The 12909-nt window shown below is 38.9% G+C and overlaps 1 protein-coding gene across 3 annotated transcripts in view; it reads right to left on the bottom strand.

Annotated features, from left to right (window-relative positions):
* The window catches only part of LOC124804676 (bumetanide-sensitive sodium-(potassium)-chloride cotransporter), a 602437-nt gene that overhangs the window by 62095 nt on the left and 527433 nt on the right, over window positions 1-12909 (bottom strand). For all 3 annotated transcript variants that reach the window (XM_047264921.1, XM_047264922.1, XM_047264923.1), the window contains 3 exons: window positions 9555-9676; window positions 9321-9456; window positions 8562-8773 (listed from right to left, as the gene is read on the bottom strand). In XM_047264921.1, coding sequence (XP_047120877.1) covers window positions 8562-8773; window positions 9321-9456; window positions 9555-9676 — 470 coding nt within the window. The remainder of the gene's footprint in view (window positions 1-8561; window positions 8774-9320; window positions 9457-9554; window positions 9677-12909) is intronic.

The raw sequence follows: 12909 nt of genomic DNA, 5'->3' as shown, positions 1-12909 counted from the left end.
ACACTTGGGTAGCTATCATGACGTAAGAAGCCCATATGTATGTATGTATAAAACATTGAAGGATCATACATTATGTCATAAAAGAAACAAGACATCAGAGGATACTGCAAAAGTATCAGAATTTTGTGAACCATATTAAAACGTGCACATTCAAAGTGCATACTTAAAGTGGAAATTCGTATGTCCAGATTCTCAATGAAGTAGACCTCGAGCTGATATTAAGCTTTTCAATGTTGTTTTGGGGATGTAAATTTTCTTGGAGCACCAGTACTCTATTATATCATGTTTGGTTCTTTATTGTGGCATAATGCCACACATGCTAGAAAATGAAAACGTGCACCTGAAATGCAGCAAACAGTTGAAACTAGCGAGTACTGTGGAATTAAACATTTCGTTTCAAATACATTGACTGCCTCTGGAGATCAGGTTAACAAAAGTCAAGTTTCTTTATCAAACAGACAAAAATAACTTCATTGTTCCGCAAGGTGATTAATGCTTGGCTGTCAGAAAGGTGGAAATAAAATAAAATCTGAAACTAATGACATATTTTAACCTTCCGTAATTATGTGAATGTGTTTTATTTCACTAGATAGCTCCCGGCCACAGATAGCCATTTTGTTTTCATTTGACGTGAGAGTAAATGATGGGGAAACAGCAAAATCACTAAATGTAAACACGGGTCATGTGGAGACTAACCTCTAACTCAGACGCTCTGTGCATCAGCCCTGGATCTACGACATTTGCGAACCGGGTCAAAACTAAAAAAAATCGAATTTTCAAAATATGTTCATCTTGTAGCGCACATCTTTCTGAAAAGTCTGAAACTAAAACATATGTATTCAAGGAAATGCAAGACATTATTTGGTCTTAAGTATGCCAAAGTGCAGTGCCACGCCTCTTCATAAAGCATTTTTCTACCGCACGTCCAAACTATATTCAGGAGAGTGGAAATTGAAATGTCCTATGGTGCCTCTCCTTCTCCCAGTCGGCCGGTTTGACAGACCGCCCCTCTTTAAAAAAAATCTTGCAATTAATAGCGGATGGGATTATTTGTAATCAAGAGACCAAGAACTCTTCAGAAAATTGAACTCTTTATGGCCTATTAGTTAATAACTTGCTGTTTTGTGTGGCATAAAATTGAATATAGGATATATAAAACCAATACTGACAAGAGATAAGCAAGAAATTACACACTTCTTCAAATGTTAGGTCCTAGCTTTTTTTTCTCTCCAACCTTGCTACAGCTTTACATGGCATGCTTTCCTTTCTGCGAACGAATCTATTACCTCATCAAAGTTCGTCAAACGTTTTTGAAAAATTGAAATGTCATTATCTAATACTGAAAAAGCTGTTAATACAAATAATACCCAAGACTGATGTGGTTTCTCAATTTGATTTCGTCTATTTTGTCACTATCTACTAGATAAAACAAAATAGGGCTCTCTAATGTGGTAGCAATTTTGTAACACACCAAATAAATGAGACTGTTTTGGCACAAATGGCCATTTTTATAACACGACTGAATTTAATCCATGAAGTACCACTAACAAATGCCTATTAGGCCTACTACAAGCAAAAAGCTTTATGTTAGGAAATAGTTTCACATTTCATTCATACGCACCAGCTTCTCAAGCATAAAATCGAAATGTAGTATTACGAAATTTTTATATAAATTTGGAATCGTCTTATTCTTCTTTGTGTGATGTCACGTTTCTTCTCCTTCCTCGTTCTAACAATCTTGTCATCACCAATTCTGTAGCTATTGCTGCCATTGTCAAAATTTGTTCGCCTCTTAACTTCACTAACCCTGCCAGAATCATAGGTTTAGTTATCTCACGATTATTTTCCAGTTAGGCGTTATTATGTGTTCGAACAACACAATTTCCGCGTTACTTCCAGAGTAGAACTTAAGCGGCTGCTAGCCGGGGACTGTACTACTGGTCCTTACTACTGTAGCGATCTGGCCAAAAATTTTCTGTCAAAATTTCATTTTCTTGGATACACCGAGTAGATAATACGTAATATTTCTCACCTGTTATTCCTGTCAGTCGTTTATTTCCATCCACTCTGGTAGTCTGAATCTATGGATTTCACTAGTAATTACAACAATGCTGATCATTCGCAAACCCAATCAACCACATATTCAGACAGCGATTGGCATTCATCCATTCGGCTTTACTCCCTCAGCTCGTACAGCCCCATCCCCTTTTGTCCGCGGAAAGTTAATTTCTAGATGCAATGAGGATTCTCCTGACAAACATCACATACATTATGCATGATCCAAAAATCAACTTATGATTCATTCAGAAATTAACTTAAAATTTGTTCAAAAATCAACAGGGAAGCATTTCAAAATCATATGAATAATCTATCAAAAAACAAAGATGATGTGACTTACCAAACGAAGCGCTGGCAGGTCGAAAGACACACAAACAAACACAAACATACACACAAAATTCAGGCTTTCACAACAAACTGTTGCCTCATCAGGAAAGAGGGAAGGAGAGGGAAAGACGAAAGGATGTGGGTTTTAAGGGAGAGGGTAAGGGGTCATTCCAATCCCGGGAGCGGAAAGACTTACCTTAGGGGGAAAAAAGGACGGGTATACACTCGCACACACACACATATCCATCCACACATACACAGACACAAGCAGACATTTGTAAAGGCAAAGAGTTTGGGCAGAGATGTCAGTCGAGGTGGAAGTAAAGAGGCAAAGATGTTGTAGAAAGACAGGTAAGGTATTAGTGGCGGCAAATTGAAATTAGCGGAGATATGTATATGTGTGTGTGTGCGAGTGTATACCCATCCTTTTTCCCTCTAAGGTAAGTCTTTCCGCTCCCGGGATTGGAATGACTCCTTACCCTCTCCCTTAAAACCCACATCCTTTCGTCTTTCCCTCTCCTTCCCTCTTTCCTGATGAGGCAACAGTTTGTTGCGAAAGCCTGAATTTTGTGTGTATGTTTGTGTGTCTTTCGACCTGCCAGCGCTTTCGTTTGGTAAGTCACATCATCTTTGTTTTTTGATACATTTTTCCCACGTGGAATGTTTCCCTCTATTACATTAATATCATATGAATAATCGATAGACAAGATTGCGCTGAATGCTAGGCACTTTGTGAAACAAGTTTTTTTCCCTCAAGAATATGAATTTGGTGCCCCCTTTTCCCGGTAGCATCTAGCTGCGACTGCTTGCACAGCCAACAGCCACATTCCTGTAGCCAGAAGCGGGAGAATCCACTACTCAAATGCGACTCAACTGCGAATGCGCATGAGCCCGTTCGTAACTGCTAAAACGAATCTAATATAAAACCATTTGACACATTTTGATGTCGGCAGATGCTTACATGAGCACTGTATGTCGTTGTTGTATATGGCGCATTTCCTTTGCAATTTAAGTTATTTTGGTTTTTTCTCTCGTTTATGTTTTATTGTTGAAGTATTATTCTGCAGTAGCGGGATACAGTAGTATCCTTTGTTAGAGCATCGGTTCTCACCAGTCAAAATTACAAAAATTTAACTGAAAACTAAAACAATGAAAAATTCCCGAAATTCTAAAAATATCCCGGGTTTTTCCCGGATTTCCCAGTTGTCCTGGGTCGTATACACCCTGTCTAATGGTGCAGTTACAATACCTAACTCTTTGAAAAGGTGCCTACATGATGTCCTTGGGTGACCACCACTAATTATTCTCACTGCTCTCTTTTGTGCAATCAATACTTTATGTCTAACAAGGAAACCTCCCCATCACACCCCCTCAGATTTAGTTATAAGTAGGCACAGTGGATAGGCCTTGAAAAACTGAACACAGATAAATTGAGGAAACAGGAAGAAGTTGTGTGGAACTATGAAAAAAATAAGCAAAATATGCAAATTGAGTAGTCCATGCGCAAGATAGGCAACATCAAGAAGAATGTGAGCTCAGGAGTGCCGTGGTCCCGTGGTTAGCGTGAGCAGCTGCGGAACGAGAGGTCCTCAGTTCAAGTCTTCCCTCGAGTGAATATTTTAATTTTTTATTTTCAGACAATTATCAAAGTTCAGGCACTCACAGATAATCAACTTTGCTCTCCAAAATTCCAGGACATGTTCAGATTTGCTTGGACATATGCAGGATTTGACAGTCTACACAAGGAAAAATTTGAAAACGTTAAAAACATACGTTTTGACAGAGCACAGGGAAAACTGTGCGACTGTGAAACTGTTGCATTCATTTGTTGCAGTTTGCTGCGCGGGATTAGCCGGCGGTCTATGGCGCTGCAGTCATGGACTGTGCAGCTGATCCTGGCAGAGATTCGAGGCCCCCCCTCGGGCATGGTTGTGTGTGTTTGTCCTTAGGATAATTTAGGTTAAGTAGTGTGTAAGCTTAGGGACTCATGACTTTAGCAGTTAAGTCCCATAAGATTTCACACACACATTTGTTGCAGGTTATGTGACAAACTCTTATGTTTTAATCACTTTTTTGGGAGTGATTGTCACATCCACAAGAAAATCTAAATTGGGCAAGGTAGAAGAATCTTTTTACCCATTCGCCAAGTGTCCAAGTTAGGTGGGTCGACAACATATTCCTGTCATGTGACGCACATGCCGTCACGAGTGTCGTATAGAATATATCAGACGTGTTTTCCTATGGAGCAATCGGTTGACCTATGACCTTGCGATCAAATGTTTTCGGTTCCCATTGGCAAGGCACGTCCTTTCATCTACTAATCGCATGGTTTTGCGGTGCGGTCGCAAAACACAGACACTAAACTTATTACAGTGAATAGAGATGTCAATGAACGAACGGACAGTTCATAACTTTGTGAAAATAAAGAAAGTAAACTTTTCACTCGATGGAAGACTTGAACCAAGGACCTCTCGGTCCGCAGCTGCTCATGCTAACCACGGGACCACGGCGCTCCTGAGTTCACTCTCTCCTTGAAGTTGCCTATCTTGCGCATGGACTATTCAGTTTGCATATTTTGCTTATATTTTTCATAGTTCCACACAACTTCTTCCTGTTTTCTCGATTGATCTGTGTTCAATTTTTCAAGGCCTATCCACTGTGCCAACTTAGAACTAAATCTGAGGGGGTGCGATGGGGAGGTTCCATGTAAGTGATGAGTTACCCCATAAGACATTATTGAGTGGAAATATGAAAAGTACGTTAGGAGGCTGATCTGTTTATTGCCAAGACTAGCGATTATGCGAAGAGCCAAAGAAGCTCAACTTAGTTGTTTGAGAAGCTCAGTAATATGCTTCTTCCAGTTCAAGTTATCATCAATGTGAACACCCAAACATTTGGAGAAATCTACCCTGTTAACTGAGCCCTGTTTATATGCTACATTAATTGTTGGTACGACTCTATTCGGTGTACGGAGGTGGATATAGTGAGTTGTTTTTTTCAAAATTAAGGGAGAGTCCATTTTCTGAGAACCACTTAATAATTCTTTGAAAGACATCTTCAACAATATCTTCAGCTGCTTTTTCTGGAATGCAATTTATTATTTCACTTGTGTCATCTGCAAAAAGTACTAGTTCTGCTTGCTGAACATTAAGTGGGATGTCATTCACACGAATAAGGAACAGCAGAGGACCTAAAATTGAACCCCGTGGGACTCCCTTTGTGATAACTCCCCATTGACTAGAATTTACCACCCTCCCAACATTATTTGTGCTATTCAGCACAACTTTTTGCTTTCTGTTCATTAAGTATGATTCAAACCAGCTGTGTGTGTAGCCTTCAATTCCATAAAACCTGAGTTTTTCTAAGAGTGTCACATGATCCACACAGTCAAGTGCCTTGGACAGATCACAAAAAACACAAACTGGTGATAATTTGTTATTTAGGGCTTGTACTATTTGATGGGTAAATGTGTAGATAGCATTCTCAGTCAAGTAACCCTTCCAGAATCCGAACTGTGACAAGCTGAGTAAATAATTTTCACTTAAATGTGAAACTACTCCTGAATACATAACTTTTTCGAAATTTTAGAAAATGAAGTCAGCAATGAGATTGGTCTATAATTATTTAAGTCACTCTTGTCCCCTTTTTTATGAAGAGGTTTGACAATTGCATATTTCAATCTGTCTGGAAAAATTACCTGTGCCAGTGAAGCATTACATATATCTCTAAGGACTCCACTTATTAAATTAGAACAACACTTCAAAATTCTGTTAGAGACTCAATCAACACCACATGAGCTCTTTTTTCAGTACATTTATAATTCCCTTAATTTCATTGGGGGATGTTGGTGCTATTTCTAAAGGCCCAAAGTCCTGGGGAGTGACATTTTTAACATATTTTTTTGCTTCTTCAACTGAACACTTTAACCCTATTTTTACTGCTACATTCAGAAAGTGATTGTTAAAAATACTTGCAATTTGTGAATTATCACTCACAACATCATCATTTAGGTTTATTGCTATGGTGGGCTGTGCACTGTCAGACTGCTCCGTCTCCCGTTTGACAATATTCCATATAGTTTTAATCTTATTATCCGCATTATTAATTTCTGTCAGAACACATAAGCTTCTTGGCTTCTAAATGCCTTTCATTGTTCTTGTTGTTGTGGTCTTCAGTCCTGAGACTGGTTTGATGCAGCTCTCCATGCTACTCTATCCTGTGCAAGCTTCTTTATCTCCCAGTACCTACCGCAACCTACATCCTTCTGAATCTGCTTAGTGTATTCATCTCTCGGTCTCCCTCTACAATTTTTACCCTCCACCCTGCCCTCCAATACTAAATTGGTGATCCCTTGATGCCTCAGAACACGTCCTACCAACCGATCCCTTCTTCTAGTCAAGTTGTGCCACAAACTTCTCTTCTCCCCAATCCTATTCAATACTTCCTCATTAGTTATGTGGTCTACCCATCTAATCTTCAGCATTCTTCTGTAACACCACATTTCGAAAGCTTCTATTCTCTTCTTATCCAAACTATTTATTGTCCATGTTTCACTTCCATACATGGCTACACTCCATACAAATACTTTCAAAAATGACTTCCTGACACTTAAATCTATACTCGTTGATGTTCATCTTATATCCTCCTTTCAAGACACTATCCATTCTGTTCAACTGCTCTTCCAAGTCCTTTGCTGTCTCTGACAGAATTACAATGTCATCGGCGAACCTCAAAGTTTTTATTTCTTCTCCATGGATTTTAATACCTACTCCAAATTTTTTTTTCTTTTTTTTTTTTTTTTTTTTTTTTGTTTCCTTCACTGCTTTCTCAATATACAGATTGAATAACATCGGGGAGAGACTACAACCCTGTCTTGCTCCCTTCCCAACCACTGCTTCCCTTTCATGTCCCTCGACTCTGACAACTGCCATCTGGTTTCTGTACAAATTGTAAATAGCCTTTCGCTCCCTGTATTTTACCCCTGCCACCTTCAGAATTTGAAAGAGTGCCTTTACAAATGTCTGCTTGTGTCTGTGTATGTGGGGATGGATATGGGTGTGTGTGCGAGTGTATACCTGTCCTTTTTCCCCCTAAGGTAAGTCTTTCCGCTCCTGGGATTGGAATGAGTCCTTACCCTCTCCCTTAAAACCCACATCCTTTTGTCTTTCCCTGTCCTTCCCTCTTTCCTGATGAAGCAACCGTTGGTTGCGAAAGCTTGAATTTTGTGTGTATGTTTGTGTTTGTTTGTGTGTCTATCGACCTGCCAGCACTTTCGTTTGGTAAGTCACATCATCTTTGTTTTTAGATATATTTTTCTCACATGGAATGTTTCCCTCTATTATATCCTAATCTAAATTGTGATAGATATGTGAGGTACATGTAGATGTTGTACTGCATTCCTAGATTCTTTGTTTAAAGCTGGTTCCTGAAATTCTATAAACAGGCATTCTTAGGATAGCTGGTGTCTACCTTCAAGCACATGACAAACTTTGGCAGCATTTCCGTGACATTCTCAAACAGACTTGTGATCATTCGTGCTGCCCTTCTCGGTACACATTTCATATGCCCTGTCATTTCCATGCGGTATGGCTCCCACACACTTGAGAAATATTCTAGAGTGGGTCACATAAGTGTTTTGTAAGCAATCTCCTTTGTAGACTGATTTCGTTTCCCTAGTATTCTATTACTGGACTGGAGTCTGACACCTGCCTTACCAACAAGTGAGCCTATGTGATCATTCTATTTTTCAGCCCTACAAACTGTTAATGCAGATATGTGTATGAGTTGACTGATTTCAATAGGGGCTCACTGATATTGCAGTCATAGGATACCAAGTTTTTTTCATTTTGTGAAGTGTGCGATGTTACATTTTTGAACATTTTGAGTTTTGTCTTTTCTATAGACTTTCAGTAAACTTTTACTTCAAAATTATGATGCAAGAAACTCTCATTGCTTCCTAAATTAAACACAAGATATTTACAGCAGATAACACTATCTTTACAATAGTCAAAGAAATCAGCTTCTATTCACTGAATGGAGGGAATCTTGAGATGGATAAAACTAAAATACAAAAAAGCTTCATCAGCAATTTAGCTCATTCATTGATATAATCAAGAAGTGTGAAAACAATGAAGATTATTATTTCTCCTGGGAATGTCAAATCACTAATCACATACCTGAATGATATGACCACACATCAGTAGAGACAAATTTTTTGTCATAAGGTACGCGAAGTCTATCAGAGGTGGTCGATGACTGGGCATCGCAGATAGTACCAATATCTGAGGCCTATAATTCTTCACATGTTCTTCAACATTGTTCAGCTGCTGTACAGAAAGCAGGGCATTCTTGTATGTTTGTGCTTGGGTTGAAGAACCCCAGTTCACTTCTGCACACATGGAAATGACAGAATATTGTTAATGGCAAACAAAAAAAATTAACAAAGAAAGGTGTTATGAATAAATAAAACCACAATATTAATAATTAAAGAACCACTGAAAGCATTACAAGCACTGACTGGGTAAGTTGATGTGTTATACCTCAGACACAGAGTTTGAAAATGGTGATAAGAAATGGATGCTTCAGTTTTATTCTAATCACTGGAACAAGGACTCTCTCTGAAATAATACATTCTTGAAAAAAATGTTAGCAATGAAAAACATTTGACAATGAACTTGAGGCCTGATACTGTCAAGAACTGATTGGAAAACACTTAATACAAGACACAGGATGATCAGGTGAATGAGTTTCTAGTTATTTATCTTTCAACTTTGAATACCAAGATCTGGGAGTTAAAAATATCTGTATAATGCTGCCTAAAGATAAAACTATAATTTCATGGAAAGGAAAACATATTAAAAGCAATTGTTATCTTTAGTCATAAATTTAAAATTTTAAAAATGATGTTATATTTTGAATGTTTATTTATAATTTACCTGGTCTTCGATATGATACTATGAGGTACAATGCCATAACACAAGCAAGTGTTATGAGCGCTGTCCACCAGCTAATTAGAAACATGACACCCACACACAGAATAGCTCCCAGAAGGCTAAGCCACATGTTGTAGTACTGTAGAAAGAGAGGGGCAAGTGTGTATTCATTTCAAGTACATGAGAGTATTTAATTAATTAATCATTACAACCTAATTATTTTAGCCGGTTCCTTACCCTAAATTTTGGCCTCCACCCAATAGGTTTGGCAAGTGAAGCATGAAATGTACTGAAGTTTATTAAAGCGTAAGCTGCCAAAAAGAAGTTGGAGATCAATGGTGCTATAGCATTCAGTTCTCCTGTAATTAAAAGAAAAAAATTAATAAGGAATAACACCTGCTAATCAGAAACATGTGTGGAAATTTATCTTTACTGCCATCTTTGTGCAAAAGTAAAATGATATATCACTAGCCACATTGTAACTACGCTGTGTTTAAAAAGGCTGAAAATATGTCATGTAAAATTATTTCAGTAGCCGGCACAGACCTGTTGTTTTGTGCACATAGGAATTAACTTTTCACCTAAAGCATAAACAAGTGATTTTTCAGAGAAAATATAAAAATAAAAAATGGATGCACAGAATTTTGTCAACATTTTTCTGCTGTCGGATCCTGGGGAATATTTTAGGATTGCACCTTAAGACATTACTGCAGGAAAAGATTTTCTCAAAAAACTGACCTAGGTTAGTGAGAAACCAGCCATGTGTAAGACAACTTGCTTTATTCATAGATAATTTTTTTTTTTTTTTCCTTCTTCTTCTTCTTCAAATAACGGATGCATTTGGACCAGAATATTTCATGTACCTAGACTTCCGAAAGTCAAAAGTCATTTGACATTATACTACACTGTCAACTAGTGACATCTTCACACATATGCCAATTGCTTAAAGACTTTTTCTTTTTCCTAACAGAAATTAAAATATGTAATAGGGCTGCTAATAATCTCTCTCTCTCTCTCTCTCTCTCTCTCTCTCTGTGTGTGTGTGTGTGTGTGTGTGTGTGTGTGTGTGTGTGTGTCATCCAAGATATAAAGGAAGATGACCCAGCTATTCCCAAAGCTGTACTAGAGTAGCAATGAAGAAGAAGGTTGACATGGTGTGACAGTAATTAGGAGAGGAGGTTTGAATAAGGAAGGAAGGAGAAGGATATGCAAACTATGCAAATATATGCACCTAAAGTTGGATATTCTATTAAAACAAGGAGAACTTTGAAGAGGGAATACAAAGACAACTAAGAAGACAGAAGATGATGATATGGGAGCCCTAAATGCACATTTGAGCAAGGAAACATATTGGGATGAGGAGGTATTAGGAGTGGGAGGGTGAGGAAGGAGAAACGAAGAGGGTAGAAAATTGTTAGACCTTTGTAAAAAGAATGGACAGTAGTAGGCAACACCTAGTTTAAGAAGAAGGAAAGTCTAATGTAGTGTGGTACAGCTATGATTAGTCAAGCAAATTTGTGGCAGAATATATAATATGTGACAGGACACAAAAAGAACAGTCACAGACGTCAAGGTAATACCTTCCGAAGCCTAGATAGTGATCCCTGACTTAGTAGTGAAAGTTTGAAGGATTACAAAGGAAAAGAGGGTAGAAAGACAGGAAAGAAGGACAATAGTGTCAAAGTTGAAAGAAGAAAAAACCAAAGAAGAATTTCATAGAACAGTAAAGGGTGATGCACCAAGGAATGAAATTCAGTCAGTAGAGGAAGGACAGGATGGTTCAAAACAACAATGATGGAAGGAGCAGAAGAACCAGTGGCAGGAAAAGGTGGAAAGAAACATCCTGGTGGAATGATAGAATATGGGATAATGTTGCAAAGAAAGAGGAAGTATTCCATATATGGTTTCAGAAGAGAACAGAGAAACAAGAGAGGAAATAGCAGGAGAGTAGAGGAAATGGATGGAAGAGTGGACAAAAATGATGGAAGAGGACAGTGACGGGAGTGAGAAGGTCTTCTATGGATTGGTTAAGGCTAAGAAGAGGGGCATGATGGAAAATGTTGGACTAAAGGAAAGGAAGTTGAGAATGTACAGGAAATTAAGGAAGGAAAATTGTGAAAAGTTATTACTTCCCAATGGAAATATGAAAGAGAAAAATGAGAAGCCAGGGAATGTAGATTATGTCAAGATGGACCCCACCTGGATGGAAGTAGAGTAAGAGATAAATACCGTGAAAGGAGGAAAAACATCTGGACTGAATGAAGTAAGCATGGAGATGTTGACAGCAGTTGGCATTGTTGGAGAGCAATGGCTCTACTGGGTAATAAGAACAGCATGGAAAGAAAGAAGAACACCTGACGACCAGAGAAAGGGAATCATAGTGCCAGTTTTTAAGAAGGGTTGCAAGAAACTATGTCAGATTTCTAGGGGAGTTACTCTGATGTGTCATGCTACAAAGGCATTTGAGAAGTTTCTGGAAAAGACAGTATGGAAGATAGTATGAGGAGGATAAAGAGAAACAGTATGTGTTTTAAAGTTTCCACATCTGATAATTAACATGTAATACACAATCAAAGCCAAGGTGGTTGTGGGCAGAGCACTATACAAATACCAAGAACCTCAAGCCAGAAATTCAATGTCAAAAGCAAGGCTGGTGTTCATATAGCAGCTAGGTGATATTTAACAGAACTTGTGCAGTCTACTACACAAAACTGACCCACGGTCACTTGATTAGCTCCATGCTGCTATCGGGTTGCCCCATGTGACCCTGTGACCCTGTGACTGTGCCTGTGCCACACTGGTGTCTAGCTGGAACTCCACAGACTGAATGAGCAATGTCAAAGCCAAAGTGAGCTTCCTGGCAAGGAAGCCACCAGTTCTAGAGCTCTGACTGTATATATCACAGTGTTGTCCTCACACCACTGCTGAGCATGCAGACAGAGAGGGCTGCTTGTTGACAGTTGCCAGCCAGGTGACCGCACTTACCGCAGACCCAGCAGTTTGCTGCACAGTGGATGCATTGGTTTCTGTTATGATCGCTGCACATTCCAGACAGGACTAAATCTTCTTTGACATGCATGACATACATAGCAATTCTGAGGAAGAAGGGCATTTCTGATCTGCCTGAACATAAAAAAAAGGGTTGTGATGATGATGAGGGAGCAGAATCATTGATATTTAAGTCTCACAGGAGGCACCAATGATCTGGACGCTCGTGAACTTTGGCAGTACTTAGGAGCAGAAGTAGAAGATGGTGAATCAGAATCATCAGTCGATCAGTGTTTGTGAAGGTGACTAACAAACTGGGAAACCTAGATGTCATTTGCAGAAACCTGCTGAGCTTCCAAAGCACCTTGAAAGATTTAGCAATTTGGACTACCTCATGAACACTATGATCAGACTTGGCTAGAGCTTCTGCAGTGCTCTCCCTATCAGGGGTAAGGGGCCCAATCACTTTTTGAGTAAATGATCCGACATAGGAGACTTTACAGTTCTGACCACATGGAACTGCACTTGTGTGTGAGACCCTGCACATCCACGTTGTTTATGACATTCTTTAACACAGAGCCTAGCCACAAGTTGCACCTGCTGA

The sequence above is a fragment of the Schistocerca piceifrons genome, chromosome 7 (genome assembly GCF_021461385.2).
Source record: "Schistocerca piceifrons isolate TAMUIC-IGC-003096 chromosome 7, iqSchPice1.1, whole genome shotgun sequence".
In the NCBI taxonomy this organism is placed as follows: domain Eukaryota; kingdom Metazoa; phylum Arthropoda; class Insecta; order Orthoptera; family Acrididae; genus Schistocerca; species Schistocerca piceifrons.
Note: the sequence above shows the minus strand (reverse complement) of the source record. Positions and strands in the feature narration are given on the sequence as shown.